This window comes from Dysidea avara, chromosome 3, assembly GCF_963678975.1.
Source record: "Dysidea avara chromosome 3, odDysAvar1.4, whole genome shotgun sequence".
Classification (NCBI taxonomy): Eukaryota; Metazoa; Porifera; class Demospongiae; order Dictyoceratida; family Dysideidae; genus Dysidea; species Dysidea avara.
Genome location: NC_089274.1, coordinates 5627317 through 5655129, shown reverse-complemented (window position 1 = coordinate 5655129; position 27813 = coordinate 5627317). Strand labels below are relative to the sequence as shown.

Sequence of the window (27813 nt, the reverse complement as noted above, 5' to 3'; positions counted from 1 at the left end):
AATATTTCATAATAAATAGTCTCATTCTCCTACTCAACTGTATTAAACGATGTTTCATTGTTAAATCTCATTTAGGCCTTAGGTGTAGTACAAATATTTGTGTTTTTCTAGGATTTCTTAATTGCACCTATAATAGGTGGCCAACGGTATACTTAGTCTAGTACTAATGGCTATATAATCCATTGTGTAATCAGCTTTTATAGTTATAGACTATATAGCTACGTGTCCATAGCTATAGTTAGCTGCACTTAAGCTTAGCTATGATGAGACAAAACTACTTATCAAGTGGCTGTGCATTCCTTTACATAGGATGGATGCTGTTGATACAGGTTTATGGATGTGAAGATCAGTGTTACAAGCCAAACATCACCTCTATGAATCTTCAAAGAGATGAAAATGATGTGGTTGTTGATGGTGCATGCTATTCAATGTGTGCCTTAATGGTAAGTTAGCTAACAACTAATATCAATTTAAGCAGGGCAAATGTCCACAGGGCTGGGGTTAATCCAAGAGCTATCAAAAGGAGGGACTCATCCCAATCTCTAGCTGTAATTGTAATAATGTACTCTCAGTTTACAATGAGACATTTAAATGTCTGCAGCATAGGCGGAAAGGGGGGGGGGGGGGGGGGGGGGAGAGCTAGACCCCCCTCAGAATGATATCACGCCGAAATTATCCTCCTTGGAGTGGGGCTGAAAACCGTGATAAAAATCGAGATACTCTAATAGAGCAGTCACTATAATAAAGCAGTCACAGTATTAGAGCAGTGTGTAGCAAGCTATGTAAGGATTTTTATATAGTTTATCAGCTATAAATGCATAACTGGTAAGGTGGGCAGCTATTGTCAGCTGGCTGTGGCCCTTTTTTTTTGTCTCACCTTACCAAACCACAGACAATGTAGTGGCTCAGTTCACTTCTGCTCCTGGTCAGCCCCCCTCCTCATATCAACTACTTCCTCTGCCACTGGTCTGCAGTATGAAATTTGAGTGTCAAAATAGGCTGTTTACACAGATCAGTACCATTGTTTATTGTTAACAAGTACAAGGAAAAAACATTAGGCATGCATATGAAGAAGAGTTTGCAGAGATTCGTTCCAAGTGCGCTGATTTGTTCAATATAAAATAAAGTTCTTATTGTAGTTGACACTTAATAGTCACATATCATTTCATATAAATACGAAATACAAATTTGCAAGTACCTTGAGAAAGAGCAACTCTTGGTGAATAGGACATTATGTGGGTATGCAAAAAATCTGCTCGTCATTTTGAAAATACAGTCTAAATATTTTTATGTATTCATTCATATATCATGACATGTTAGGATTATCCTGGATTTGCTGCTAGATTGGTTTAGCTCTCAAGCAATTTTAACAAGCAATAGTGAGCACTGATGGCATAAACTATCACTTTTCAAAACGATGCCAAAGTTGGTCGTCCACATGTATAACATACCTATAGGCATCTGAGTGACTCGTAAGCCAAGGCAATGAGTAGGATCCCCAAGAACTGCCCTTAGTTATATCTTGGAAAAGCCTACAGGCATCTTTTCAAGGAGTATTCTGTTTAGGGACCATCCATAATTTTCAGTCTTTATGCAAGCGTACAAAGAGTACTCTTTTTTCTAACCCCCATCCCTCCTCCCTTTTTCTAACCCCCATACTGTATAAATGTTGATACTATGTACAGTATATACACGATGATTATTCATCATTTTATAAGCGTACATGTGATTAACCCTCCCCCCCTAGCATACTCTTTGTACTCTTGCGTAAAGGCTGAAAATAATGGATGACCCCTTAGGCAACAATTTAAACTTTTAGTATAACTTCATATATCATGAATCTTCAAAGCATCTTTTCCATGAGCAATAGCTAGCTAGGAGACAGGCTAAAAGTTCACAATCTTCTAAGAGGAGATATATATAATACATGTACACTTTATCTAAAGCTAGTTAAGTTAATGGCTATGTGTCAAGCCTACATTACATCAGCTGGTTGGTTAGCTACCACTAGTGCACCACTCACAGTAGCAGCCCTTAAGCTCAGTCTAGAGTATAGAAAGAGCCAGCAGTTTTAGCACACTGAAGAACATTCATCATTAATAGTGAGATTGATAATTCCATACAGTGTAAGTGTGGTATGATAATAAGAACCAGATGATTGCATGTGAGCTACTGCATGCTATAATGATTAAGTTGTCGAATATAGATTTAGTGGCTTATAGTTGCTAGAATGACCTAAAAGATCCTTTGAGACATCAAGCAAAAGTAGTGACAACCATCTTGACTACAGTCCAGCTGCAAAGTCAGCAGACCAGTTTGACATTTTGTAGCCACAAGCATACACACCTTGTCATAAATGGTACCCAATCAGGCTAGTGTATAGTTGCTATAATACAGAATCACCTAGATTTCATTGTGCTCCTACAGCTGAGTCACTGTAATATCTGATTCTGTGCATGGCAGGGTATGTATGTGTTCTACAGATCTCTAGTTTAATCTGTTCTTTCATGTCATTCTATGTACTCATTTTATAGGATACAAGTCTTGACATGTTTTCATCATTGAATTGTATTCAAAGAGTAATGGTTAGTAGATAATGATTGATGATGATACTATGTTAATATTGCACCTGTTTAATGTAGTTAAATGGATGTGTTGCTGGTTGCAATCATAGTAGACACCCAAGTTTATTCAGTGAATGTCAACTGAAATGTGTAAGTAAATATTGTGTAATCATATGTATTGGTGATGTCAGAGATGTGTTTACAATTATTGACTTATGGAGACACAATACTCATCAGTGTCAGATCTAGGCGGGTTTCTGTGGTTTGGACAGAAACCCCCTTTAAATTTAGCTCAGTGGCAGCTTTATAATTGTCGTATTGACATTTATCATAGCAAACAACTATTAATATACACTGTATTCCAGCAGCATGTATGCACTATAATGTCCATTATAGCTCAACATGTACAGTACTTCACTTTCCCTTCACATTGAATAAAAATGATCAAGATACTCTAATAGAGCATTATTTGCATTAAAAAGGCTGACTTGCTGTCACACCAACAAGGTAAACTGCTTATGGGAATAACTTAAAAATCACTATGCATAATAGATTAACCATCCAGGGGCGGATCCAGGGGGGAGGCTTTGGGGGCTGAAGCCCCCCCTTCATATTTAGGCTTTACTTGATCAATATGCTTAGCATTATAATGAAATTTTGTCTTAGCATAATTATATGATCACTAATAATACAAATACTCATAAAACCACCTCATAAACATCTTTCCAAGGTATTATCAGTGGATTTATGCTAAAATTTATGCAACAAGGACCCGGATCAGCATTGGAGGTGTACAAGATCGAGATACTCTAATAGAGCAGTCAGCTAACTACTCTAATAGAACATTCACTGGAAACATGTAGTTGGTTCTGTTATGGAATTTTTCCAAATCTGCCTGCACCTATACATACAATGAAGTGCAGTAGTCTGTTTAAAGTACCTCATTCATCTACTTGTGTAGTTTATATGTATGGCAATACTTAATTCAGGTACACAATTTCCATTGAAAATGCTCTCAGATTCAATCTTGTATTGTTCAAATTTCAAAATTTTCCACTTTCATTATTATTATTATAACATGCACTTTTCCACTTTCATTATTATTATAACATGCACTTATTCAGTGTTGTGCAATTGTGAAAGGGTGCATCATGTACTTGGTTGTCTGTATCTACCCAAACTTTTCCATTAGCAAAATGCTTCAGAGAGCTATACCTATAATCCAAAGGTAGTATATAGTATCTACAGGCAGAAAATACTATGAATTTTATGTGGAAATGTCTCCAAATTGCAGTATTTTAGCATCTATTTTTCAACATTTTCCTGGGGGACATGCCCCCCAGACCCCCCTAGTTCCAGCATGCTTCGCACATCTCTACCCAAGAGATTAGTACCTTGAGTTAGCCCCCCCTTTTATAAATCCTAGATCCGCCCCTGCTATCATAGCTCAAACCTTTTTTGGTTTAAAAAATTGCAGTGATAGCTATAGATCAGAGTTACAAGGCAAAAACCAAACAACTATAAATTGTGGGGTTGGATATTCTAATAGAACAGTCACCATTGGTAAAAAAGATACATGAAAAATGTTGAAAAAGTTACTAGTTTTCGAACCAAGGACCTCCATACTGAACACCCAAATCCTTAACCACCAAACCGCTGCTATCACGGCTGTTCACCTCACTTAATTTCTACTTTATAAATGAAAATCTAGCTAAAATCTACTCAATAGTAAAGTTTATAATTTCATAGATCTACCAATGGAAAATCCAGATTGGTTTAGAACATTCTATGCATGTCCTATTAGAAATCCTCAAACATGTGCACTCTATTAGAGTATTACAAAAGAAAACTCTGCAATACAATACTATTATAACTTCTCTGGTATTCCATCGAATTGAAGCTAATATTGTAACTATTTCGGTACTGATAGGCGGGGTAGTACAATACAATTACAACCTACTCATGCCAATCATCATCATAATCATCATAATAAGTGCTATGTTAGCAAAACTTGGCTAGAAATCACATTCTATCATAAAAGGTGCAGGATTTGCTTTGTTAAAAGTTGAGCAACTGCAACTTATCATGCTTTGCATGAAAATTCAAGACACTGTAATAGAAAAGTCACTGCAAAATAAAATCCAAATATACAAATAGTACAATCATGCATTGGAAGAAATTTACTTTGTTCTAAAATACTACTACAAATAAATGCAGGTACTATAATACAACGTTGTATAGCCATAGCCAATTAATGCCCATGAACAAGCAAGCAAAAATTATAGAGCAATTATCAGTCTAAATTAGCATTGTATAGATGGATAGTGCACTGTATCATAGTCATTGAAGCTATCTATATAGATAAGAACAATGAATCGTGTAAAAACAAGCCCCAAATGCCAGTTTATGGTTGGCTTTGGGGTATTTAAAACACAAAAAGAAGTGGAATCTCTGCAAAAACAGCTAAGCTATATAAAAGGGTGGGAAAAGTTGTGAAATGATAATACAAACATCACTGCAGCCATTTCATGACCACCACTGTTGATTTCAGAACTTTTGTCAGCCACGCTTTTGAAGGCTGCACCCTTTTTATACAGCTTGGCTGTTTTTTTGCATGGATTGTATTTAAAGCCATATTAATGATTGACTTTTACCTTAGGGTGATAGTCTTGTATATTGCTAACAAATGTACGTATAATTCTAATGTAGCTATTATGTATGAATTGAATGTATCAAATGTATATTATAATCACAACGTATAAATCTAATTTTAAACTTTTGTAGTCAAGCTGCATCAATGGATCAGAAACTAAATCAGCTGAATGTAATGAGTGTGTAAGTTTATAAAGTACAAGTAAAAAAAATTAGGAATTTCAACTTCAGATTGATTAGGGATCAAAGAAAGAAAAAGTAGTGAAACAAGGGTGGTCGCCTACACCTAAAGTATGTTTTAATCCCTACTTCGGTCATGGGTATAGACTGAGGACTGAAGTAGAGATTAAATGTCCACTGGTATACTTCAGGTGTAGGCGACTTCCCTACTTTTTCTTTCTTTGATCCCTGATTGAATTTAAAATTCCTAACTTTGCCTTATTCTTGTTTGCTTACATTTGTAAAAATTATGGCTGGTGAACCCACGTATGCTGCATCAAAAGGAAGAGTTGTGCCAGAGTTATTGTTTTTGTTTAAGCGTGCACCCCAACTATCAATTACCAAAATTGTGAAGTGGCCATTACACTTTGTTTTCAGGTATGTTCAGCCTGTTACACAGTGTTACAAACAAGAACACTGCTGGAAGGACCTCTGAAATCAATCCAGTCAACTTGGAAGATTACCATTACAAATGTATAGAAAAGCCATCATGCAGTGCTGCCATGAATCGACACCTTGTGCTGTCAGCAAAGATAAATACATAGGACACAAAGGAGGACAGGGAGGTGTTAGTCCATGAAGCACACATAGCACATATTGTAGTATATCGAAAGGCACCTGCTGGGCTGAATTGACATTGAATAGTGAAAAAATCAAGCTTGTAGCCTTAGCCGTTACCAAGTTATACTAGTCTGAAGGAATTAGCCATCAGTAATTCCACAGAATCAATGTTTTAAAAAAAATCTGTAACAACAAATTGGAAGTGTTTCACATCATACTAAAGGCACTTTTGGGCTTTGGTGTATCTAACCAATACTGCTAAGACACCATGAAGGCATTGTAAGGCTTATTTTAGGGTGACGTTTTGGCTAATAAAGCCCAAACATTCATGATCCATAATATACAGCACTATCATACTGAATATTATGATGTGTTTTTAAATTAATGTTTTCCCATGTATATGATAAATGTATTTCTGTTAGGATTTTACAACTTGTATGGTTGGTTGTAACTCCACCATCAATTCAAGTAGATCTGGTAGGTATAATAATGCATGTAATTGTATTTATTCATTGCTTATCTCTTTTACTAAAGGAATCAGTCTTGATAACACCAATGTTACACTGGTACCAGTTCCTGGGAAGCTTTATATATATAAAGCTAGCTTTCAGATTAGTAATGATTTTCAGAACACAATAATGAGGAGATCAAATTTTGGTCCGTTTGCCTACATTGTAAGAGTGTCCTCACTGGATAGCAGTGTCACATTCTACAGATTATTGGTATGTAGATTCACAAATTCATGAATTTGTGCACTGTATTAAACATGTTATATAATGTGCCTTACAGTATGATCCTAGCACTGATGTTGTTGACCTAACACAATACTCGGCTCATTGCAAGTCAGCTAATATATCAGTTGCAGTGGTTAATTCAGAAGGGATTTCTGAGTATTCATCATCAACGGAGATGTGTATTACCGGTATATATTCTGTACAAGTATAAGGAAAAGTCTATACCCATGACTGAATTAGGGGTTTAGTATATCTTCAGGTGTAGGTAACCTCCCTTGTTTCATTACTTTTTGTATTTCTATGATTCCTACCTAATTTTCCTTATACTTGTTTATTTATATCATTACTTTTATGCAAACATTATTATGACTGGAGAACCCGCATACCTCATTAAATGAAAGAATGGCACCAGGCTTATTGTTTCCATCTGAACGTGCCCCAATTATCAATTACTGAAATAACGAAGTGACCATTATATGCTTCATTTTCAGCTATGTTCAACCCATTACCCAGTGTTACAAACAAAGAAGGATATCTACAACCAATCCAGTCACGAAGGAAAACTGGGACAATTCCCTTCACAAACATAGGGAAGCCATCGCATAGCACTTTCACTGTCAGCAAAGGTAATTGGGACCATAGATAATATAAGCCCCTATACTATCTATGATGGGACACAAAGGAGGACACAGGGTAAGTACATGAAGCATGTATTGTATGCACTATGGTATGCCAAAAGGCACCTGTCAAGCTGAAGCGACATCAAACAGAGAACAAATCAAGCCTGTAGCTTTAACCATTATCGAATTATGCTTGTCTGAAAACATCAGTCAGCCAGTAGAAATTCCACTAAATTGTTTTTAAAATTTTTTTGTAGCAACTTATTGGAAACATTTCAGATCGTACTGAATGACTTAGTTATACTTAACCAATGCTGCCAAGGTGCCATGGAGGTATTGTGAGGCTGGTTTTAGGATGATACTTTTGGTCAGAAAACTCCAAACTTTCATGATCCCTAGTACTATCGTACTGTATGATTTTGTATAGTTAATACATTAGTGTCTGTACCTTCCTTTTTAATTCAGTATTGTACTTGTGGTCATTCTTTGACTAACACTTAGTAGCATAGGTATATGGGTATTATCCCAAGTCTGCTCAGCACTGGGCCGGACACTGGCAACTATTGAGCTACCAGCCCATCAATAGCTGGCTACCCAGATGCTGCTTTTCAGCAGAGTGGGGCTGATGACTCAGACTACAGAACTAAACTTTGTTAGCTCAATAAGTCTGTACAACACACAGAAACAGCAAAAGCTTACTCTTTTTATAGAGACAACATCAGCCTATGTCTAACCTCCAGAGCGCATCAACTGTTGGCATGGGGTGGAGGGAAGATGTCTACAATCAGACAATGCTGGCCTTGTGAGTCACTAGCAAAGGCTTGGTGGAATTTCATCTTTATCTGTAGTAGCAATATCATGTGAAAGTGATGTCCTCAGCCACCTGGTCTTCAAAGTTCCATTTGTATGCCATGTTTACACTTCACAGGACATAATTTATTCTTTGTAGCGCAAAGATGTTTATAGTCCAGCTATAGGAATTTACAGGTATTACTTCTACAATCCATGGTGTCTCAGTTTAAATTAACAGTACATCTTTAGAGATGGTCAAACTCAGCCTAGAAGTCATTCTCAATGAGGATGTCAACTCTCCGGTAATCATTAGCACTTCAGATTCAATCTTCAGAATCACAAGACATGGTTAGGAATAGTCGTGATGACATCTAGATTGGTGGTTTCCTACTGCTCAAGTACCATTGGATTGCCAGATGGTGTAGCAGATCCAATGGTGTTATTTTGAGTACTTTACTGACTGTCCCCATCAGTAGACTATCATCGGGCTCTCAGGTCCTTTCAAACTAGCAAAATAGTACACAGTTACTTCTGAAATTAGCATGGAGCACTTGCATACGTACTCTAAAATAACTATCAGCTACTTCACTTCCAGCAACCCTTACACCCAACATCCTAGTGTGACGGCAGGCTTCCTGACAGCAGTCCATGTGAGACATCAAGTTTATACGTCACCTGGCTACTCACAGGCCAGGAGTAGCCTAGGCACTTTTCCCTGGTGTTAAAGACTACCAGGGAAACACAAACACAATGTATGCCTAGGATGTACCAATCATGTCGGGATTAGACATTTTATATAAAAGTCTACTATACACTGGAGCTGTGTTCATGCCAAACACTGAAATTTTTTTTTTTCAAGACTTTTGAATACTGTGATCCTTGCTGACTTATTATTTATTATTATTCATCTGATTTGTCAAAATGACAGGGTGGCAAGCCTGTACAAGTGTACTTCCCTCAACATAAGCAATGTAAAACAACATAAATGTGACTGGATTTTGGAAAAGTGTTCCAAATCGCACATTAGAAGTTTTGAGATAAACGGTTTTAAAGAATTCAAGTCAGCATAACTTGCCAAGGATAGCAAGCATGCATATGAAATTTACACAAAAGATGCATCAATCTATTATCTTTCAGACCACTCCAGTACTTGTAGCTGCTTGTAGAGTTTCCCGCCAAATAAGATAGAAAATCTGAGCAGTTGGATGAGGAAGTAGTATCACAGGTGCTCACAAAGGGGGTGGCATTGTGGTGGGCAAGAGATAGACTTCAAAATGGAGGCAGACCAAGATTGGAGTCCAGACATGAGATTACAGGGCTGTGCTGGCTTCGTAGTGGCTGATATGTAGCAAAATCAACAGAAAAAATGTCTGGCCAACATTATCAGGCTATCCACCAGTAAACCACTGATTCTTGCTAAGCCAGACCTTTCACAAGGACAGAAACTGCCATTCGAGCTCTCCACACTACCCAGAAAAGATGTCTGCCTCGAGTAGTTTGAGTAGTACTGAGGGTCTAAACTAGTAGTATGATAGTGTAGCTATGCACTGATGGTGTTAGTTTGATTTTGCCTGATCATGATGTGCAATTTGGATTGGTTTTGTAAGATATGGTCACAAATATGCAAGGACGAAGGATAGTGTAACATAAAACACCAAGAAACACGCATGCAGAGACTCAAAAGTTAAGTACAAAAAGACAATAATGGCATGACAAAAATACTTTACAGATTTGATAGTGAGTGTATAAGTTGAAACAGTATTCCACAAAAACACAACGGTATTTGCAAAAAAGGAATAACAGTGACTGTTAATAGAAGATACACTATAATAGGCTAACTTTCAGTATATACTTATGTGCAAACAATGCAATACAGAATTCTATGGCTGTATGTGTTCATGTGTGTGTTTAATTTCTATAGCACTTTATCCACAAGCTGCTACTAATTTACAGTCTTGTTTTGGAGAGGAGGTTGGATTTAATGTATCAAGCAAGTTTATAATTAATTTACAGTGGGAATTACCTAAAGGTAACAAATAAATACTATTATTATTATTACATTTGCTCATGGTGTTCACACACTCTAGTGTGGTTTGCTGTATTCAACTATTATTTTTTACCTCAAGTATGGTTGCATATCACATAGTATGGTAGTACTGTTATTAGGGATGATGAAGGTTTGGGCTTTTGTGGCCAAATATATCACCTTAAAACCCATTGTGCCTTTGCAGTATTGGTTAGGTATAACCAAAGCCAAAAATGTTTTCAGTATGACCTGAAACGCTTACAAAAAGTTGTTATAAAATTTTAAATATGTCTATTTAGTGGAATTTTTACTGACTGCATGTACTGGGTAATGGCTAAGGTGAGGTCCTTCTCCTTGTAGTGCTGGGTATTGTGCTGTGTATTGGGCTGAACATAGCTGAAAACAAAGTGTAATAGCCACTTTGCTATTTCAGTAACTGACAGTTGGGGTGCACATTCAGACAAAAACAAAAGCCTGGCACCATTTTTTCCCATTCTGATGTAGTATATGCATGGGTTCATCAGTCATAAAAATGTTTTTAAAAAGTAAGCAAACAAATAATGAAGAAAAATTAAATACGACTGAATTAGAGATTCAATGTCCACTAGTATATCTTCAGGTGTAGGTGACCTCCTTGTTTCACCACTTTTTATTCCTATAATCCCAAATTGAACTTTTATTACTATAGTGTAATAAAAATATTAATTTAAAAAATTCCAGTGATAAAAAGTGGTGAAACAAGAGATGATGTGGCAATGTAGGAAAATCCCTAAATTAGCATGTTTTCACAATCTTTTCAATGCCAAAGTAGGGATTTTCTCACATTGTTCAGGGGAATATTTAGGGAAGTTCCTGGGGTTCCAGAAACCCCTTTTGAATTTTATAACTTGTGGCTTGCAGCAGTTACACCAGACTATTATATTATGTAGGCAGCATAAATAATCAGGGCAGTGTATCTGCGGTGTAATAGGAAACTTTAGAGAACAAGGGTATACATGAAAAACCCTATTGAGGTACTCTAATAGAGCATCAGTCAGATGTATTGCAATAGAGCAGTCACAATTACTCTAATAGAACATTCAGAATGCATTATACTTTTAAAATGGGCATTGATGAATAATATAAGACTAATCTGAATATTATAGCAGCCAAATCTTTCAATTCAATAGATTGGATCACTACAATGTCTGACCAGCCATAAACCATAATAATAATATATTTAGGCATATTGAAAATAGTTTATATCATCCATGAAATTATAAACTACAGGCTGTAATAGATTTAAAACATTTTAATGCTCAAAATCTGCCCCAGCACCCCAGATCCCTGCACCTACAACTCACAATCAGTCTGGAAACCACATGTCTGGATACACCCCTGTTGCTACATTGCCAAGGATGGATTTTCCGTCATATCTTCCATCATCTCTTATTTCACTACTTTTTATCACTGGAACCCTACTTTATTTTTAAATTAATGATTTTTTATTACACTAGTTTATTAACCTTTTGTTTGAGCATACTATTGTAGCTATAAAATACTTATGTGGTTGTGACTGCTGTAGTAGAGTATCTTGATCTTGCTATAGACTATAGTACTACGCAGTAGATTATAAGCTAATGGGCATAGTACAATACCTTGTTTTCTATGGAACTAGACCACTGAGGGGAGTGGTCTCAGCACTAATTATTAGAGGTGTGGTAGCATGTTCTGATTACATTGCAATCATTTTTGCAATCCAAGTTTAGCTGCTACCCGATTCTACTACAGTTCGTTAAGCACCTCAAATGCAACACATGTGGCTGTCAGACCTTCAGTGCTGGTCACTGTAAAGTGCTAATAATAATAATAATAAATAGTTTTGTGGCATCTGAATACGCTCCTTTAAGGAAAGTGTCAATACAGAAAATTAACACCTTGGTATGGTTTCCAGGCATAAACAAAAAGACAACCATTTAATTGAAGATTAAAGAAGTGGCAAAGAGCAGAAGGCAGATATTCGTCAGTACCACAAAAGGCACATCCCACCAGTGAACTTGTTGTTGTGGCATAAAATGGAGGTGGTGCACTGCTTCGTTTGGCCTCTAGCATTGCAACTGTGGTCAGTGAGACAGGCAGGCAAGCTGGCAGACAAAAATATGGGTTCTGACGATATTTTTAAAATGGCTGCCTGTAAGTGTTTCTTGTTTTTAATGTTGTGTTTGATATTGAATGAAGTAAGACTATTCTGTAAAGGTTATTTTTGTCCTGTATGATGTTTCTTTGATGGTTTTTAGACACAGAATTTTTAGCGACATGCATAGCTTTAGGGGAGAACCCTACTAAACAGTACTAATGCACTGTTTGATAAATTGGTGTATAGAGTGTTTGTGCCGTTTTTGTTGCAGACGTAACAAATTTGGAAGGGTTTATGTTAAGCATAGTTCCGGTTAACAAGGCACGAAGAAGACGTTGTAAAAGTTTAGATGCTATAACATTAAAAAAGGTATGTGTAACAGAATAGTACTGTTTGTGTGATAGCTACAAGTACCATACAATGGGTAATTTTTGAATGGCTTTATTTATAAAAATTTCAAAAACTGCCAACTGTTTTCAAAAATGAAACTTTCGAAAATAGCTAGGTAGTTAGTTACAAAATTAAAGCTCAGTAGTTCAGTAGGTATAGCTAAGCCGTTTTTGCAATTAGATAGCTAGCTCCACTACACAAATAATAACATAATACAACCACATCAGTGATCCCCTTACGTAAACATACATACAGTAGCTAAATTCGAGTAGCTACAGTATATGATTGATAAGTGCCAAAGCAGTCTGGCTACACAAGGCTACCACTACCACCACTTTGAACAGCTATGCTACAATCATAGTAGCCCTTTTCATGTTTCTCTGCCCACAGACTATACTTTCTAGCTTAATCATGGACAGCAGATCACTGTGGTGGTGAGTGGATGAGATCATTAATTTTGACATGAAAAGTTCCTCTCCATGGGTTCTGCTCAAATCCATTGCATAGAAAGCATCATGATGGGAGAGCTCCACTTGGCTAGTAGCAATAGCGAACAACACTTCAGCGGTTTGAGTGATGTGTGATAGTCTGGTGAGATCCGCCTCAATCGCCCTAGCCTCAATGTAGGAAGGTGGCACACCACACATCATGACATTTTCGAAAATATTTAGTTCAAATGTTTTCAAGTTGATATTTTTCTAAAATCCAGTCATTCGAAAAATACCCATACAGTATAAGAATTTTAAGTTTGATCAAGGATCATACAAAAGGAAGTAAGAAAACAAGGGAGTTTGCCTACATCTGCAGATATACTAGTGAACATTTAATCCCTGATTCAGTCTATACTCATGAATAAATTAGGGATTAAATGTGCAATAGTATTTGCAGCGTAGAGGCGAACTCCCTTGTTTCCTTACTTTTTTCTATGATCCCTAATTGAACTTAAAATTCTTAATTTTTCCTTATACTTGTTTACTTTTTTAGTAACATTGTTATGATTTGTGAATCTGTGCATACTGCATTAAAAGAAAAGATGGTTCCTGAGGTAATGTTTCAATTGGATACGCGCCAAATATCAATTACTGACTTGAAAGTGAAGTGGCCATTATGCTTTACTTTCATCTGTGTTCAACCTGTTTCACAATTGTAGAATAGTAGGAGAAATGACACTGCAATCAATCCAGTTACCACAGAAAATATGGATAATTCCCAAATAAAAACATAGGAAATCCATAAAGCTATACTGGTAATCGACACCTTGAGCTATATATCAGCAAAAAATAGGACACAAAGGAGGACAAGGTAAGTCCATTATGCATGCACTGTAGATACTGCGGTATGCCAAAAAGCACCTGTTGGGTTAAGGTGACATCGGACAGTGAAAACATTAATCCCGTGGCTGTAGCCATTATCAAGTTACGCTTGTCAGACAGTTAATCAGTCAGTAGAAAATTCCATTGAATAAATTTAAAAAAAATTTTTTGTAGCAATTATGTATTAGAAACATTTAGAATTGTACTGAAGGCACTTTTAGGCTTGGTTATACCTAATCAATACTACCAAGGCACCAGGATGGTATTGTGAAGTTGGTTTTGGGTGATATTTTTGGCTAGAAAAACTCAAATTTCCATGATCCCTAATATACAGTATGGCAAAATATTATTCAATCCATACCTTAGGCAAAAGTCCAAATATTTCTATCCCATCCTATTAGCTATAGCTGAAAATACAGTTTTGTCTGTTATTCTTGTATAGTGCAGACGTCAACTTCAGGGGAGCTATTTATTGTGTATACTGCTGTTCCACTGTAGGATCAAACAAGATACACAGTTGGACAAAATGAACAAATATCTAATAGATGTGATTATCGAATATCTGTAAGTATGATTGGGAGGCATTTTTCAGATACTAATGTGGTTTTCTAAAAATGCCAAATGCTGAATTTAATGTAGTAATTACATTTTTGGTGGTTTATTGGTGGCAATACATGAAGTCAAGCCCCATACAACCATGTAGTCTGGCGCAGCCGACCCTATTTAGGCGCTTATACAAGCACCCCGAAAATAGGGTCTGGTCTGTCTAGAATTAAGGACTTGTGCCACCGTTACTGAAAACTGGTGCGTCCAATCAAATCGCAGTATTGTCAATTAAATGCATTTTGGCCGCACGACGTGAGTAAATACTGGGGCGAAAGTCATGAAACAAAGTTACGTGAGTTCTTTTTGTGTCAGGGTGAATAAACCCAGGGACGATTTTCCATTTACCATTCGTGTGTAATAGATGCCTTCCGTTGGAAAGTAGAAATATCGTCTCCACAGCCTAAACATCAACCGTCCATAGAAATTAACTGATTGAATTCTTCGCTGTTCGATATGTTTTTAACGCGAGCTGCAGTGTAATTACTCTTCCTAAACACAAGTCCTGAATGCTAGACAGACCAGACCCTATTTTTGGGGTGCTTGTATAAGCGCCTAAATAGGGTCGGCTGCGCCAGACTAACAACCATGTTTATGCTGCAGACCTATGTGATATTCACAATGGTTTTTAATTTTGAGGTACTTCAAACCTTACTTTGCGGTACAATTGTCATTTCATTTGTTGCTTAAGAAGATAATACTAGCACACTGTAGGTATAAGTGTAAATCATAGCTTACTCATGTTTAAATAATACTGTAAAAGGTATTCAGTGATACCAAAGTATTTTTCCTAATACCACACTGTTCTTCAAAACTGCAATACCACCCATACTTATCTGTAAGTGAATATCATTGCATTTATACTGCAGTGTATGTGTACTATTGTACTCAGCTCATCTCCATGCCAAGAAATAGTGATAATAACACCATTATGGTAACTCAGTCAACAAGCTTATGGACATGCAACTCACACCTTGACTCTAATATTTCCCTGATACAACAAAATAATATCAATGGCAGGACCAACTATACTATACATTTATTTCTTGAAAGTGATCCAGCAGCACTGCAGGCTTTAGACTACTTCAGGATTCATATTATTGGATATGGCACTGAAGTAAAGCTAGTTTATAAATTTGTAAGTATAATTGATCATTTCATGAATTGTGTGTACAAATATGAGTGTGTGAACTATCATATACTGTGCACACTTTTACAACAAACATGTGAGAATCATTCACCATGCAACTCAAGACCACAATTTGATAATATGTTCCAAAGTTTGCTTCCACAGTATGAAACCCCTACCACCAGAAAGACATCCAAACAATTGAAATGGTCCAGCATTGTGCAGCACGTTTTGTAGCTAATACATGTAACCATTATTCCAGTGTTACCACTATTATGTCTCGACTCCAGTGGAAAAACCTAGAGGGAAAAAGATCTAAGGCTTGTATCATCTTTGAGGTCATCCTTGTTTACAAAATAATCACAAGATTAGTATGTATACAGCCTGAACCATACTTTATCATTCAACCATCAGATAACCTCAATCTGCAATGCATGCAACCTCTTCACTATATCCCAACCTGTTTTGCAAGAACAGATTATCTTAAATTTTCATTTTTCTACAGATCCACCACACTCTGGAATTCATTACCCAAAGACACACCTTTGAGAGAAACCCAGATCTATATGACCTAAGAACAACACTGCAATCAATTAAAATTAATTAGAACACAATCATACACATGCTGTAACATTAATTAGTCTAAATTATTGCAGAATCGTCATTGTATGACAGAGCATTTACAAATAAATAATACATAGTGGTAATCATGTCCATGACATTGTAGTGTATATACTTAATAAGCTGTGCATTATTAGATTTACATCATAACAGCCATTTCTTGGCTGCCACTTTTGATTTCATAACACAGAAGGCCACACCCAATTTTCACAGCTTAGCTGCTTTTGTATGGATTCATTTATTTTTGTATTTTATATGGACCCAAAGCCAGCTTTGTATGGGCAGCTTTATGTTTTGTTTTCCACCTACATTTCTTCTTATGTGAAGAAATGTAGGTAGAAAACAAAACAGAAGTTATATTTTATGTGACTATTTGGATATGCTTGGATTACTCTTACAGCAACAGATGCACATACATATTTGTGAGGCCTTCTAATACAATGTAGTGTCTAGAACAATCTAGAATTTACTTTGGTAGTTCTATGAAATTAATATGTTTTGCTATTAGGATCCTATATTATTATGAGATAGAAATTAAATATTAGATGTAGAGGTCCCTGGTTGAACTCTGGACAGCTTTTCTTAGATGTTTTTGTGGGCTGTTTTTACCCATTGGTGGCTGCTCTATTAGAGTATCTCAGCCCCGTGTTCTTTACTTGTTTTGGTCTTTGCTTGTAACTCTTTTTTTACAACCACAAAAGGTTTGCACTATGATGGTTAATGTATGTACACACTAATTCAACTCTAAGTGGTTTACCTAATAGCCATGACAGAAGATCTATCTTTTTACATAACCAATACCCATAAAGCTATGAATTATTTTAGTTGGTAGGTCGATTCACCTTCATATGCTCTTTGTGTGTACCAAATTTATGAGTAAATGGTTTGTGTTTATAGTGATTTTTTTTTTGCAAAGTGTGTGAAAATAAGGAGAATTCAATTCTAGGCCCCAGTAATCTTCTTAACAAGGAAAAGCAAAGAAATATCGAAACTTTGGCTGCTCATATCTTGAGCGTGACTGGAGTGATTTCGATCACATTTGGAGTGTCGATTGTCCTGACTGACAGCTATGCTGCAAAATATAGTGCAATTTGAAGAATTGGTATATTTTGCTTTTTTCCACCTAACTTTTTTGCAACAATTCTTTTATTTTCCACCTAGTATGCTCAATATTTTGCTAGAAGATATTTCTCTAAAAGTATGCTCAATATTTTGCTAGAAGATATTTCTCTATAAAGGTATCTATTTTACTTCAGCATTAATTAGCCGTTAACAAAGGTAGAATTAATGAATAATTACACAATAAATGAATATGAAGATATTTAAGTATGCACAGGTGTGTGTGTGTGTGTGTGTGTGTGTGTGTGTGTGTGTGTGTGTGTGTGTGTGTGTGTGTGTGTGTGTGTGTGTGTGTGTGTGTGTGTGTGTGTGTGTGTGTGTGTGTGTGTGTGTGTATCTGTGTATCTGTCTGTCTGTCTGTCTGTCCTTGTCTCGCTAAGCAGTGTTGAGGTTGTTGTGGAACTTTAGGTTCTGCAACCTCTCTCCATGAGACCTGGAAAGTTCTCCTGCAGGTTGCTAGCCCTGCCCAAGGGAGATTTGCCTGCACAAGGCTCAAGTGCCCTCGTGTGCACCAGTGCTGGTTCACTGGGCAGTGTTTTGCATGGCTGCCTTAGGTTTTGCTTTGCTTTGTGTGTGTGTGTGTGTGTATTTGTGTTTGTGTGTGTGAGTGTGTGTGTACACATGTGTGTGTGTGCGTGTGCGTGTGTGTGTGTGTGTGCATGTGCGTGCGTGTGTGTGCATGAAAGTATGATAATAGTATAATTATTATATCTGACTATCTATACTGTATTGGATCCTTTAATGTTTTAATTATAGAGTAATAATTTTGACTTACACATTTTATGCATATTTATAGCCAAGCTATTTGTTTCCTGCTTCTACCAGCAGCAACAGTAATGGTCTTGGACCTCAATGTTTTAGTGATATAGAACATGTAAGTGTGTCATGAGTAGTTGTGTACATTTAACTTGTTATCCTTGTTGGTATAGAGGGAGTATACATGTTCAGACAATTGCAATTCACTCCAGTATAATATGACTGATCTTGAGAGATGTATTGAGGAATGTGTGAGTGATGTACTGAGTATGATATACATTAAGTTGCATTGTAGATGTTTTTTTGATTATATAGCTATTGCAGACTTACAGTATAAATGTATATATCTGCAGAACATGAACTTATATTTGTCTATAAGTTTTTCTTTGACATTGCTTATTATATATATTGTGTTGCAGGAAGATGCAAGTGAATACAGCATTGCCTTACATCAATTCTTTCCGAGTAATGAAAATTTATCTTTTGTCGTGAGTATTGATTTGTAAAGCATCTCTTTTCAGTAAAGTGGTCAATATGTTATATTCTGATCTAGATGTCAATTTCATGCACAAATTATATTTTTATTGGAAGTGTGCACTGAGACTTTGTATGTATGTGAATGCAAGTGTGCATATATGTAGCTTACCTAAGTATGTGAAGGTGTACAGTAACTCTGTTGTGTGTGTGTGTGTGTGTGTGTGTGTGTGTGTGTGTGTGTGTGTGTGTGTGTGTGTGTGTGTGTGTGTGTGTGTGTGTGCGTGTGTGTGTGTGTGTGTGTGTGAGGATATGTGTGTGTTAGTATGTGCAGTAGTGTGCACAAATCCCTGAAGTAGTTTGGCAATGTACACATGAAATACAGAGCAGGCCCCTATAGATTGTTGGACTTGTAATTGTTAAGTTTCTTCCAAAACAGTGAGAGTAGCTTGTCCATACCCTAGGATAAAAATTAATAATTTTGCAAGCTAGCTAGTAGGGAGCATTGGAATAATAAACTGGAGGATCATTGATTTAGATGGAAATTCCTACTTTAGACCATATTATTATTACTATTAACAATAAGTCACCATGGCCAAGATAACCAGTATCAAGTGATGATAAACCTTGTTTAAACATTGTAATGATCCCAACTAGCTTGCAAAATTTGTAATGTTTCCTTACACTTAACTTTTTTTTTGTAACATTATTCATCACTAGTGAATTTATATAGCTAACACTGCATCAAAGGAAAGAACTATGTTCTGCCTGTAACACAGCTATAAACATAGAGAATGAATGATAATTATGTGAGCTAGTTTATAATCAGCTATGTGTATATTAGAAATGTGCCACAAATATTACAGATAACTACCATTTTATTTTTTAACACGTGAAATCGTAATGCACTACTGTGAATTACCAAAAATGGGACACACAGGAGGACAAAGGTAAGTCAATGATACACGCTTTGTATGTACTGCAGTATGCCAAAAAGGCACCAGTCAAACTGAAGCAACATCACAATGAAAAAATCAAGTCCCTAGCTAGCCATTGTGGAGTTACACTAGTCAGTCAGTCAGTCAGTCAGTCAGTCAGTCAGTCAGTCAGTCAGTCAGTCAGTCAGTCAGTCAGTCAGTCAGTCAGTCAGTCAGTCAGTCAGTCAGTCAGTCAGTCAGTCAGTCAGTCAGTCAGTCAGTCAGTCAGTTGATTAGTACTAAATTTTTCATAACAATTTACTAGAAGCACTTTAGGTCACATTGAAGCACATTTATACTCTGCTAAGACACTATGAAGGTATTGTTTCTGGGAAATACTTTTGTGTAGAAAGGTGCAAATCTATTATATGGTACTACCATAATGTTCGATGCATAGTCTCAGTGCATACTTGCATAAATACTCTCAAAAGTTATACGTATATATAATATGCAGCAATAATCTTGGTGCCTATACTGTTAGTGTATAATGACACATTTGTGTACATTATATGCACATGAATTTGCATACAGTATATTTTATATATTTCATATCACAGATTTCATTTGTCTACAAACAAGAGTATAGCTACAGATGTAGATACTTTAATAGAGCGATTAGTACTACAAATGCACGATGTGAGTGTAACTGTACTATTGTGCATTTTGTATTGTTAGTATATATAAAATTATTAATAAATAAGTAAATTGCTAGTACAAGTTTGGATATGTTATAAATGATTGGATGCTTAAAACACAGATTTGTGAACTGGGTGCGGTTTCAATGTTCTGTAACTTTGCAACCACACCACAGCCAGTCATTGCTTGTTTTACTAGTGGTGTTTGGAATTGTAATTTTACTTTCAGTATGACTTTTGTATTCACAACTAGGTAAATATCAATATCAACGTACATGGTAGTGTGGTGTGCACCAAGGATGCTGGTGTGCTGCCACATCAGTGTATCATTACCAGGAATGGCAATTGATTTTCTCACAAACATAGCTATATGTATGCTCCTTTATGTGAATGAAATGCAGTTGGCTGCCAGGTAGGATGCTCCATATATCAATTTGAACAAGATCAACAAAACCATTTTCAATATGAGGGCAACTAAACTTTTGGGTGTTTTCTTGTTTTCTACATTATCCCAAAACTGTCACAAAACATTTCAATCACATTGAAATTTGGTGCACATAGAGCAGATCCAAAGGCAAATTTAAGTACTGATTTTCAGTAATATTTGCAAAGTTATGACCAATTATTTGTATGAATTATACATTATGGCAGTACTGTATATTAGGGATCATGGAGATTTGTACTTTCTCTGACCAGAAACTAACCTCAGAATACCTTCATGGTGCTTGGCATCTATACCTAGTTGAACATCTGTTATGTTATATTACCTAGGTTTCAGTACCTTGCTGAACACTCCAATAGATTTATTACTTAGCTGAACACTCTAATAGGATTTTTTGCTTCTAATAGGTTAATTCTGAGCACTCTAATAATTTTATGCTCTATTTATTAACTAGCCAAACACTGTAATGGATTTTATAACATGACTGAATGCTCTAATAGGTTTTATACCTTTGCTCTAGTAATTTTATTACCTTGCTGAACTTAGACTAACTGAACACTCTAATGTGTTTTATAATCTAGCTGAATGATCAATAGATTTTATTACCTGTTTCATTCTGTATACTATAGGTTTTATTTGAACACTCCAATAGATGAATGGTGTAATAGGGTAATTTGCTACATTGCTAAATGGTTTTAATAAAGGTGATTGCTGCACTATTAGAGTAGTGCTAGCTTGATCTCGCACTTGTTGCACTAAGTCGGTTTTTGTTTATAACTCTATGGATTTTGATCTGATTTCTTTTAACGGACCAACCACTCCTACAGTGACTAATCTACAGTCATGCCAATCTTAAGCTCATTCCCCTATACATATAAGCTGTTTGTTTGGTATGCATGAGGCAGCAAATTGTATTTTATTCACCAAATCTAAACTGTGTGCCTCTTACACATAGTTGCTTTTTTTTAGCCATTTCTTCATGTACAGACCTATTTGTAAGTTGTTCCTTCAAGTGGTTTACCTTGTAGGCATGATAACAAATAGCATTTGTGATTTTCCAAAAATTGTACATAACTCCCTTGTTCATTTATTTTATCTGTACTAAAATTGGACTGTAAATGTGCTATAATATGTTCTTACTATCCTCCAAGTTTGAAGTAAATCGACTATAGTATGTGCAAGTTATATCAATGTTTTTAATTGTGCAAAAGAAGAAGAGTAAGAAGAATAAACTCTCTATCTATCTACTGGCATATCTATCTATCTATTTGTCTATCTATGTATCTATCTATCTATCTATCTATCTATCTATCTATCTATCTATCTATCTATCTATTTACATCATACGGTATGATAGTACTGTATAGTAGGGACATCAAAGGTGTGGGCATGGCCCGTGATATAATATAACCCAAAAACCTGCCTCGATTTTTCCTCACAACAACAACATGACAGTATTGGTTGGGTAAAATCAAGCCCAAAAGTGTCTTCAGATCAACTCAAAACCTTTCTATCAAGTTGCTACAGAATTAAAAAAAAATTTATTCAATGGAATTTTCTAATGCCTGCCTGCCTGCCTGCCTGCCTGCCTGCCTGCCTGCCTGCCTGCCTGCCTGCCTGCCTGCCTGCCTGCCTGCCTGCCTGCCTGCCTGCCTGCCTGCCTGCCTGCCTGCCTGCCTGCCTGCCTGCCTGCCTGCCTGCCTGCCTGCCTGCCTGCCTGCCTGCCTGCCTGCCTGCCTGCCTGCCTGACATGTTCAGTCAAGCGTAGCAGAAAACTGGCTACAGCTACAGTCCTAATTTTTTTCACAGAAACGTTTCTAATTCAATGAAGAAAAAACTTTGGTATATTGTTAAACATACAATGCTTGCACTATTGTCATAACCTTTTATCCATTCTTTACCATGGCCATCAGTCAAGGTTCTACCACTGATAGTGTTAATAGACTACACAGTAGGGCTTCCATCTACGGGTGTATCAAACTATTCGAATACACATAGTTAGTTTAGCGTTGCACCAAACTATTTGAACAACATGGCTTGGTGGTTTACAAAGTTGGTAGTTGATATCGATCAGTGAGAGCAACTCATGGCAAACTAGCCATGTGCATTAAAGTCAATAAATTTAGTAACAGCATTAAAGCCGAGTCGGGTCATCCAGGACCCACTTTACAGATTTTCCGAGTCTGACCCAGATTGGTATACGTGCTAAATTAATTATTGTAATGATGTGGACGTGTAGTAACACATCATGGCATAGCCCTGCTTCTTTCGTGAGCCACACCCACTTATGTAAATAACTGTATGTAGGCATATGGTAGCCATATCCATTTATCAGTCTGTAGGTATACACGAATCCACATCTGTCTGCAGGCTTATGTAGAGCCATGCCCACTAACTAGTTGTTATTGCATGAGTCATAATCTAGTAAAACCATAGTGCTGTGATTAACTCTGTATAATATTGCGACTAGTTTTGCGAAAAGCAGGCTCTTTAGTGGTCATGAGCTTGCAAAAAAGTCCACAAACAAGTATAAGAAAAAATTTTAAATTTTAAATTAGAGTAGGGACAGTGTATAGTGCTGCAATAAAAAGTACTGAAACAAGCTGGATCGGAGTAGTACGTAATGTCTACATATTGTAAAACAATAAGAAGTGAATATCGATATCCCTACTGTGCAACACTCATTTGTTTCTTATATATACTTGTCTATCTATCTATCTATCTATCTATCTATCTATCTATCTATCTATCTATCTATCTATCTATCTATCTATCTATCTATCTATCTATCTATCTATCTATCTATCTATCTATCTATCTATCTATCTATCTATATTAACTGAAAAGCTGTCCCATCTACAATTCTGATGGCATCCAACAATTTTCTTGCCAGCTGATGCACATATTGAAGTGGTTTTCGTGCCAAACAAAGTGCTCATCATTAAGAATTACCTCGTTTCTATATGAAGCTTCTAACTGCAATCATTTGTCATTTACAGTGCTATTAGTACACAAATATTTGGTTGAAATTCTTTCTATAAACCACATGCAAGCCAAGCCACAAGTAAACACCTATACCATTCAACATATACTGAGGATTTCCAAATCTTTGCAGTGCCTAAGTGCAATGCATTCACGTGCATCTCTATCACGTAAAATTTAAAATTCTTATAACATGTCATGAGACAAGTGAAACACTGACGCATGAGTTTAAAATCTATCAACAAGCAACTTGGTTGAATCACAACCATTGGTCTGGTCTACACCATTACATGAGTGAAAGGTAGGAAGTGACATACTGGATCACATTTTCCGCTTTACACTTCACAGACCTGTTGCAAAGATTTGCAAATCCTCAGTACATGCTTTTATTAGATAGTTTTTAATGTCTTCCCAAAAATGTTAGAGGTTCAGCTAAGTGGTCAAGGCATGTGCCTCATAAACCCTAGCCTAGGTCTGAGTTCAATTCCAGATGGTGATTTTTTCCTTTCCTTTTTTTTGCTTTGGCAACCTTTTTAGTTCAATCTTTTTTTCTATATTATAAGATGCATTTTTCTTACTTGTGCAACATTCTTTTCTGAATGTGTGCTACTCATAGCTCTGATGTTAAGCTTACCCGCCTGCATCATTTACATTATTTCCATGTACTTGCAGGATGCAGCCTCATATTTAATGTGACATCACCATGCATGCTACATAGCTATACATACATAAATGGTACTGAAGTTTAATGCTTGGTTCCAAACAATACAGCAAGTCCTGCACTGTAGAACAGGTACCAATGCTATGGTATTTCTTTTTGATACTGGTCAGTGAAAGTCGTCAAATGATGTTACAGGTATTGCACACCTGTGTGGTAAACATATATATATATATATATATATATATATACACACAATACAGTAGTTGTCTTAGCTTAGCTTAGATACATGCAGTACTGTTATGGTCACAACATTTCAGTATTATTGCTTTCAGGCTTAAAAGTGATATCCTCATGCATTCTGTGTGAATACATGGTGCTGATATTTAATGCTTATGACTTTTAGTTAGTGTGGATGGACATGGTCCTGCACATAGGGCAGGTACCAATGCTAGTAATAAAATCTATAGAAAACACAAACTTTGAAGGTGTGTATCTCAGTGATAGCTGGAGGATTCAGCTCAAATGTGAAAAAACAGGTGCCCTCCTACCCTGAGGAAGTTTGTACTGCAAAAATGGTTAGCTTCTGTTTATCAAGGTATGGATGCATGAAAATGCCAGTGGTTACTATGTAATACACACTTGTTCATTGCATGGCTGTACATGGCTACACGATGCTCTATCACGTGTCTTGATTTAACATGAGCCTTATGACAAAATAGTTACGTAGGTGTTGTATGTAAGGGATTACATGTGATCCAGTCTGAGAAAACCGGTCTTATCGCCCATGTCAGCAGATTCGATTTTTCACCCAGGACACAAAGCTACATGAATAAACTATCTAATTCCACAATCAAAATCAGCTAGACTTGAGTGGTCTGGTTTTGCTGGCTGCTTTTCCCAAGCCCAGTGGCGATCCGTATGTGTGGTGTGGGGCCTTAATGGAGCTCTGGTCAGCCTGGGGATGACTGTATGTGGCTGTACAGCTCTGTGGTGTTGAATAAGTACCTCTGTTGTGAGTTTCCTTTCATTTTAGCCAATTCTGTGACCTGAATGGCCCAAAACTTGGCCTAATTCATCCCTACGCCTTCCCTTTCAATTTTTGAACACCATCTTACCTGCCTTCCAGGCCCCCCCCTGCCTCCCACCCCTTTTGCAGCTTGCCTGATATAGTCAACCTCGGTTTAAAACTATCTAAAATGGCAGGAAACTTAGTTGTTGGCTACTTGCACAGTGGATGCTCTGGAAGGTAAGGAATTGGTGTAAAACATATGAAAATTTGGTACACATAGCTTCAACCATTGGCAAGCTACAACACACTAAATACTTGAAACCAGCATTTCTCAATACTTTTAAATTGGCGATAAGACCGGTTTTCCCAGACTAGGTCACATATCTGAATAAACAACAGTCTTGCATTTTGAAATTATTGTGTATTTCTAGGCCATCCACCTACTGCTCCTAGAAATTTAACTGTGCTTTCAAATAGCACACAAACCCATATTGTAGTAGTCAACCTAACATGGGCTCTTCCAGAGCATACTCATGGGCACATCAACTTTTATGTTGTAGAATTTTATTACAACAACACAGCTGTAATAACATCAAAGAAAACAAAGGTATGATTTGAATTATGTTATGTTGGTTTTATTGTATATATACATGTAGCTTATATAAATATGTAAAGTAGGTATATACTTATTTAGTACTAGTTAAAGCACTGCTGCCAGTACAATATGGAAATATCATGAGGATATGGGTGAGGAACTAATATAGCATGAGGCAAAACTGAGTGCTACAGTATAATATCAAAAGTGGCAGCCAAGAAATGGCAACAATGATGTTAGTCAATACTGCCATTTTTTGGCTGCCACTTTTGATTTCACAACTTTTTTCACCCAGACTATTGAAGGCTGGACTCTTTTTCACAGCTTGCATGGCTGTTATTGTGTGGATGTATTACCACTAATCTACTTAATGAAACATGTGGGGAGAGGTCCCTCCTTTACTTGTCAGATCCACTTAATATAAATTGTTTATTATTATTATATAGCATAGTGGTACATAAAAGTTAGTAAATTTTATATTACAGAACAATGAAACTACTTTTAGGAATGTATATATTGATCTATTTACCATCATCAGCGTCAGAGTACGTTACATGTGTTTGATGATACGTAGTACTTAATGCATGTCTGTGTGTCTGCGTGTATATAATATGTGTATTGCATTAAGTGTGCATTTTGTAACTGCATGCTTTTATCTTTATAATGTTTAGTAAACATTGGTAAGTCTTAAAATTTGAAAAAGCAAAAGCTTAGTGGTAAATCTAGGAGAGTGCACATGAGCAGGTGCACCCCCTCTCAACTTAACCCTGTTATACATTCTAAAGCTGTTTACAATATTTTACCATACTAAAGTTAATATTGGTTTAGTGCTCAGCCAAAGCAACTCACTGGTAATTTTGGAGAAGGTACATTCTCTCCCTCCCCCACCCATTTCCAAAGAAATATTTTAAGCAAAATCCAGATTCTCTAATTAAACAGTCATAGCATGCAACACAGATTACCTAAGTGTGTCCCTGTTTACAGAGTACTATATATTGTGGCCTTAGCACAGTAATGCAAATGCAGGTATTTATACTGTTCAGATATTTTTGCCACAATTTAGATATTTGCACACAGAAACTACAATAATTATATCAAAAGCTTCAATATAGGAATCAGTGATACATATATAGTTGTATTGCATGTAGACATGCAGATTATTTTGCAATGAACCAAAAAGTGTTCAGCCGTGTATGTGTGAAGTATGAATTTTGTCTACTGCATATATATTAACCACTCACCCATAGGTAAGAGGTAACTCACGCATAGCTATAAGGTAGTGGATCTTACAAAAAGCGGGATAATTCAAGTTTCATTTATTGCACAATAATTTGACAGCAGCAAAATTCAGGGGTGGATAGCTACAGGTTTTGAAAAGGGGAGGTGCACCAGAGTGGTAGGTACATATAAGCAGGTGTGTGGGGGGTACCAGCCTCCCAGAAACTATAGACATTTTTTAAAGTGAGACTGTTGTTATATATACATGTGTACAGGTTAGAGCTGATAATGGCTGCAAAAATTTCACCTGGAGCAATAGCCTAGCAATTAATCCAGTGGACTTCTTTCCACCCAAACAACAATCATCATCTGATAATCCACTTTATCACAGTAATAGCAATTGTGTTTTATATTCATATTACTTTGTTTTACCACAGGTTATAACATTGCAACGGGAATAGTAGTTGGGTGTATAGCTTTTGCAGCAGCAGCAGTGCTGGCAGAATGATAACTTTGTATTTGCTATGTTTATTAGAAAAATTGGAGAACACAAATAACTGATGTATGTATAAAATTAATGTTCTCAATGTACCTAACTTTTCAGA

The 27813-nt window shown here is 36.5% G+C and overlaps 1 protein-coding gene across 3 annotated transcripts; it reads left to right on the top strand.

Moving 5' to 3' along the window:
- The first annotated feature begins 174 nt into the window (after positions 1 to 174).
- LOC136249046 (uncharacterized) lies at positions 175 to 27813 on the top strand. 3 transcript variants are annotated; one of them, XM_066040952.1, is made up of 19 exons: positions 175 to 443; positions 2535 to 2585; positions 2643 to 2714; positions 5349 to 5399; positions 6419 to 6473; positions 6531 to 6718; positions 6786 to 6918; positions 10064 to 10171; positions 12556 to 12653; positions 14486 to 14551; positions 15483 to 15707; positions 18256 to 18333; positions 18389 to 18466; positions 18635 to 18703; positions 20224 to 20302; positions 25827 to 26002; positions 26476 to 26535; positions 27484 to 27598; positions 27646 to 27813. In XM_066040952.1, the coding sequence occupies exons 1-19, from the start codon at positions 261 to 263 to the stop codon at positions 27714 to 27716; spliced, it is 1956 nt and encodes a 651-aa protein (XP_065897024.1). In that variant the 5' UTR covers positions 175 to 260; the 3' UTR covers positions 27717 to 27813. The 3 variants fall into 3 exon arrangements, with proteins under 3 accessions (XP_065897024.1, XP_065897023.1, XP_065897025.1); XM_066040951.1 differs by having other exon boundaries at positions 15483 to 15728; XM_066040953.1 differs by lacking the exon at positions 14486 to 14551 and having other exon boundaries at positions 15483 to 15728.

What these genes read in the sequence shown, in the direction of transcription:
- LOC136249046 (XM_066040951.1), top strand. Translation starts at nt 261, where the DNA reads ATGATGAGACAAAACTACTTATCAAGTGGCTGTGCATTCCTTTACATA. An exon ending in ATTGTATTCAAAGAGTAATG is followed by an intron (nt 2,586 to 2,642) that starts GTTAGTAGATAA and finishes TGTTTAATGTAG; the next exon opens with TTAAATGGATGTGTTGCTGG. An exon ending in TCACATTCTACAGATTATTG is followed by an intron (nt 6,719 to 6,785) that starts GTATGTAGATTC and finishes TGTGCCTTACAG; the next exon opens with TATGATCCTAGCACTGATGT.